Here is a 5,217-nt window from a genome sequence, read left to right as displayed (position 1 = left end):
TTGTGCATTTTCCACATCTGGAGGTTTTAAGAAGTGACTGGATGTCCACCTCTTGTCGTTAATTTAATTAATTTTCCTGAACCCTGCAGACGTTTTCTGATCCCTTCCAACTTTATAATTCAACAATTCTGAGTTTCTTACATCTGGAAAATAGAATAGCTTTGGAGAAGTATCTTCTGCTACACAAAGAGGAGGGTTGACAGAATGCCTTGTCAATCTAAGTCAGTCCTTCCCAATTTTTTACAATCCAAAACCAATGATCAGAAAACCTTTTTTACCCAATGTAGGTAAAACATTTTATTATTTAAATGTCAATTTTAAAAAGTCCATTTAAATGTCCCTGTTATGATTGGGTAATGGGCTCCTGTACTGTTTTCTAATGAAAAAATACTTTTACCCAATTTTGGATAATTTACCCAGGTTTGGGAAGTACTACTATAAGTCAAACAGAATGTTCAGGCATGGATATATCTACTAGGATCCCATATAGTTATTCTATTGTCATGGAAAAAAGGCAGCTTTACTGAAATGCAAAGCAAAGCAATGGAGATCTGTTGTTTTTTTTTAATTTAATATATGTGAGGATCACTGGTCCCCACCAAAATAAGCTGAGTCCTGAGTTTAGAAACAGAAAAAATGTGGTAATCAGCACTGCATAATTAATTAGAATTAGAATCAGAATAGAGCTGGAAGGAACCTTGGAGGTCTTCCAATCCAGCCCCACGCTCAAAGCAGGAGATCCTATACCAGTGGTGGCAAACCTATGGCACGGGTGCCAGAGGCGGCACTCGGAGCCCTCTCTGTGGGCACGTGCCGTTGCCCCAGCCTTGCCTCCCCCCACGACCCCCTCACCAGCAACCCCCCTGGAGGAGAGTTGCCCCCGAGCGTGGCCCACGTGGAGCAGCGCAGCCAAGGCCATGACAACCAGGCAGGTAGACAAGACTCTGCCCTCACGCAACACGCACAGTTGATGCTGCGGGGCACAGGCAGAGGACGTGGCTGCCATGGCGATCTGCGGCGGGCCCTGGAGACGGTGAGTGGCCCTGTGGACAGGCAGGGTGGAGCGGAGTGGGGATGGGGCAGGGCGGGGCCAGTTTTTGGGCACTTGGTCTCTAAAAGGTTTGCCATCACTGTCCATTTTACACAAGTCGCTGTCCAGTCTCTTCTTAAAAAACCCCAGTGATGGAGTGCCCACGATTTCTGAAGGCAAGCTGTTCCACTGGTTAATTGTCCTCACTGTTAGGAACTTTCTTCTTAATTCCAGGTTGCTTCTCTCTTTGATCAGTTTCCAACCATTGTTTCTTGTCCTGCCCTCTGGTGCTTTGGAAAATAAATTGACCCCTTCCTCCTTGTGGCAGCCTCTCAAATACTGGAATACCGCTATCATGTCCCCCCTACTCTAATTACTAACTCTAAATATATAGTGCAGCCCCAATTTAACATCACTAATGAGGAAAATACATGGACCCGAACTTTGGTTTTGAAAGCTGGCTGGGTTGATTGGACCAGTCACTTCAGCTAACACTAGTCGAGTAGCAAGGGACAATCTGTCTCATCCCAACTCATCCACAGGACTGGCGTTGCAGAGGAAATAGAAGGACGAAGGAATAATTAGGGTATGTTCACTGTTTTGAGTTATTAAAAACAGTAACGTCTGGACAGAAAAACTATTTAAAAACCTTCACATTATTTTTCGAAACATGTTTAAGAATATATGGGGTAATTGAAACCGAATTCCATAATGCCCTCCCTTCTATAGTGCCTCCAACTTTCCTGGCAGGGAGTCAAGATCCAGGTTCTGCCAATTAGCGTGTGTGTGTGATCCAGGTTCTGCCAATTAGCGTGTGTGTGTGTGTGTGTGATCCAGGTTCTGCCAATTAGCGTGTGTGTGTGTGATCCAGGTTCTGCCAATTAGCGTGTGTGTGTGTGTGNTGTGTGTGTGTGTGATCCAGGTTCTGCCAATTAGCGTGTGTGTGTATGAAAGTGGTATGCAAAACCTGGGGGGTGGTTGGTGGATTGAGGGCGCTCCCTCCGCCTCTAACTTTTTAACCTGCAATTTTAACTTCGCTTTTAATCGTTTTTAATTCCCTTTTCTACATCGCGGTATGTTTTTTTTATTTCTAAACCGCCCAGGGTCGCTCGGATAAAGATGGGTGGTGTAGAAATTTGATCTTTAATTAAAGATATACAGTATGATAAGAAAAACAAATAATTGCAATCGCCACAACAAGAAACGAAGCCCACCCACGACTCAACATTTCCAAATTCTGCGGCGCTTCAGCCCCCCAAAGAGGGTGGTGTAGATCCACGTGGGTGACATTCTGCGATTCCTCCAGACCAGGGGTAGGCAACCTCGGCTCTTTTATGACTCATGGACTTCAACTCCCAGAATTCCTGAGTCAGCTATGCTGACTCAGAAATTCTGGGAGTTGAAGTCCATGAGTCATAAAAGAGCCAAGGTTGCCTACCCCTGCTCCAGACAGAGGATAGATTTCACGCTCATCGAACCACGCAACCAATGAAAATAGCCGAACCGTAGAAGCCTGAGCTCTGATTGGTTATCTCGGATAGCTTTAATCCCCTCCCCTATAGAACGAGATGGATGGGGAAATAAGCCGTTGGTCGACCGGGGGCATCGATGGGACGTGAGTTTTGATTGGTCGACTTAGTTTCCGTTTCCGGGTCTTTCAGCGCTTCCGGGTTAGATTGCGGCGAGCCAGTCTTCCCCTGTTGGACTGGGCGACCTTGCGGCCTCAGGCGGGCGACGTCTTCGAGCAAGTAGCCGTCATGGTGGCTCATTGGAGGCAAGCTGGGCTCAGGTAGGTGGGTGGCTGAAGGGAGCGGCCCGACCTTCGCACACACACACACACACCGGAATATCTTCCCGGCAGGTTGGTCTTGTGAAGCCGCCAACCTGCTGATGTTCGGATGCCTTAGATCAGTGTTTCTCAACCTTGACAATTTTAAGGCATGTGGACTTCAACTCCCAGAATTCCACAGCCAGCATTGCTGGCTGTGGAATTCTGGGAGTTGAAGTCCACATGCCTTAAAATTGTCAAGGTTGAGAAACACTGCCTTAGATAGGAAGTGGTAATAAAGCTTCCCTTGATCCTCTCCATCTTGCAAGTTAAATCCTTTTAATACAGAAAAGAAAGGGGGGAAAAACACAATAAAATCTCATTTCCAAACGGAGATATCTGTCATCTATCAAGGATATGAAAGATGGACAATAACCCATGATCGCCTGTAGACAGTTGTGAGGGTAACCAGTAACCCCTGAAGATGTGCTTAGAGGGCTTTAACGGGTTAACATTTAGAGTTTGTCAATGGCCATTTTTCATGACTCTGAATAAATGCCTGAGCCACTATGGCCCAGCTTTCCATTTTATTAGAAGCCCTGGTCTTTTAGAATGGCTTCCTCCTCCTCTTTTGCAGGGTGCTTTTCTAATTTTCCACAGTTGTTGACTCGAGGAGATTGTTGTTATTTTGATCCATATTTATTTTGCTTTCAGCTATATCCGCTACTCTCAGATCTGTGCAAAAGCAGTAAGGGCAGCCCTGAAACCTCAGTTTAAAACGGAGGCAGAGAAAGCAGCTGGAAGCCATGTAAAAACTATAAAACCCAAAAAGGAATGACACAAGTAAGTAAAGAAGTTCTAGAGATTTCTGTTTCCCTCAGATCTGTATATAATGTTTACAGCATTAAACTGCATTTTGTCTTATGTAATGCAGATTGTCTATGCAACCTTAAAAAATGTGATTTAATTGGTTATTACTAATCAGTTTTTGCTGAATCAAGAGATTTGTTCAAAATTCCAGCAAGAAAGGGATTGGTATAATAGTTTAGGATTACCTACAATTACCTAGAAAGCTGTCTTTGCCCCATTACATCAGCCCATCCCACCCAGGCAGGCAAAAGAGCCTTTTCTGCTGTTGCCCCTGCCCTTTGGAACATTCTTCCCACCCCCATTCCCCACAGAGGTGAGACTGAGTCCCACTTTCCCAGCCTTCTGAAAATATTTAAAGGCCTGGCTCTGCTATCTTGCTTGGTCCTTGCAGAGAGGCACATAGCTGTGGGGCTGGCCAATATTCTGAAGGCCGTCCTCCCACCTTTTACTTAATTCTTAATGGTAAACTAACTATTCTTGTCTCGCTTTTAAATTTTATGTTCAGTTTTTATGTTTTTAACATTTTATTTATACACCAGTCAATGTTTCTCTGTGAGCGAGATGGGTGGTTTCTAAATGCAATAGATTGATGCGAGAGAGTACTGAGTGGATATAGTTGTAAGAAACAGAACTGGATGTGCAGAAACTGTTTTACTGATTCTGCTGTTAGACTATTCCAATGGATTTTGCCATCTCGGACAATGGTCAGGATTGTGCTTCTCTTGTACTGTATACAAAAGTCAACTGAAGTGGAAATTCCAGCACTGAAAATAGCTAGCATGCTAAGATAGAGAGAAGCTGCATGCAATTCTGCCTTATCCAACAGCTTGCCACAATTCCTCATCCTACTTTTCCTTATTCGGCTTCATTATAGATCTGTCCCAACAGCAGTTGTTTCCCAGTGCTGAAAACAATGGGCATTTAAAAGTGACTTACTCTTTCTGTGTTGAAAATTGCTACAGCAAATACAACAAAGATGCAAAATTGTGTGCGTGTTTCAGAGATGTAGAAACAGTTTCAGCGTTTTTAGGTTCTAACCTTTTGCATATCAGCTCATGGACACAATGAAATAATTTAATTGGATAATACTTAAAAAATACAAGAACTGGTAGGTTGATATTAGTTCTCAAGCTGTCCATTTTAATTCACATTCTTACTGTATATTTACTTCTCTTTACAGAAACCATTCTCTAAAAGGAAAAATGACAACTCATTGGTATGTTTATGGATAGCCACTTCCCATTTTGTGAAACCATCCATGTATATATATATAAATGAACCATACCAATAAATGAAACTTAATGCAAATGATTTTAGTGATTATGTTTTGTCAAGCAATAATAAAATAAATCTTCAAGAAATTAAGCAGTCTAGATTTTATTGGACAGTAACTTATTAAAAAGGTTTTTTTCAATTTAATGCCGGTTTTTAATAACATAACAAGGCCACTGGTTACAGAAGATGTTTGAATCCTTTGTGGTAGACAAATAGTATTGAAAATCAACAAGAAACATTAGTTGAAAGATAAATTCAATGATATCATGCTTGC

General features: G+C 42.7%; 1 protein-coding gene across 1 annotated transcript; it reads left to right on the top strand.

The window, feature by feature from the left end:
- Positions 1 to 2,680: 2,680 nt before the first annotated feature.
- Positions 2,681 to 4,976, top strand: ATP5F1E (ATP synthase F1 subunit epsilon). The gene is made up of 3 exons (XM_015823968.1): positions 2,681 to 2,819; positions 3,513 to 3,641; positions 4,849 to 4,976. The coding sequence occupies exons 1-2, from the start codon at positions 2,788 to 2,790 to the stop codon at positions 3,634 to 3,636; spliced, it is 156 nt and encodes a 51-aa protein (XP_015679454.1). The 5' UTR covers positions 2,681 to 2,787; the 3' UTR covers positions 3,637 to 3,641; positions 4,849 to 4,976.
- The last annotated feature ends 241 nt before the right edge of the window (positions 4,977 to 5,217 follow it).

The sequence above is a fragment of the Protobothrops mucrosquamatus genome, unplaced genomic scaffold (assembly GCF_001527695.2).
Source record: "Protobothrops mucrosquamatus isolate PMUCROS unplaced genomic scaffold, P.Mucros_1.0 scaffold2060, whole genome shotgun sequence".
NCBI lineage: Eukaryota > Metazoa > Chordata > Lepidosauria > Squamata > Viperidae > Protobothrops > Protobothrops mucrosquamatus.
This window is presented reverse-complemented; position numbering and strand designations above follow the sequence as displayed.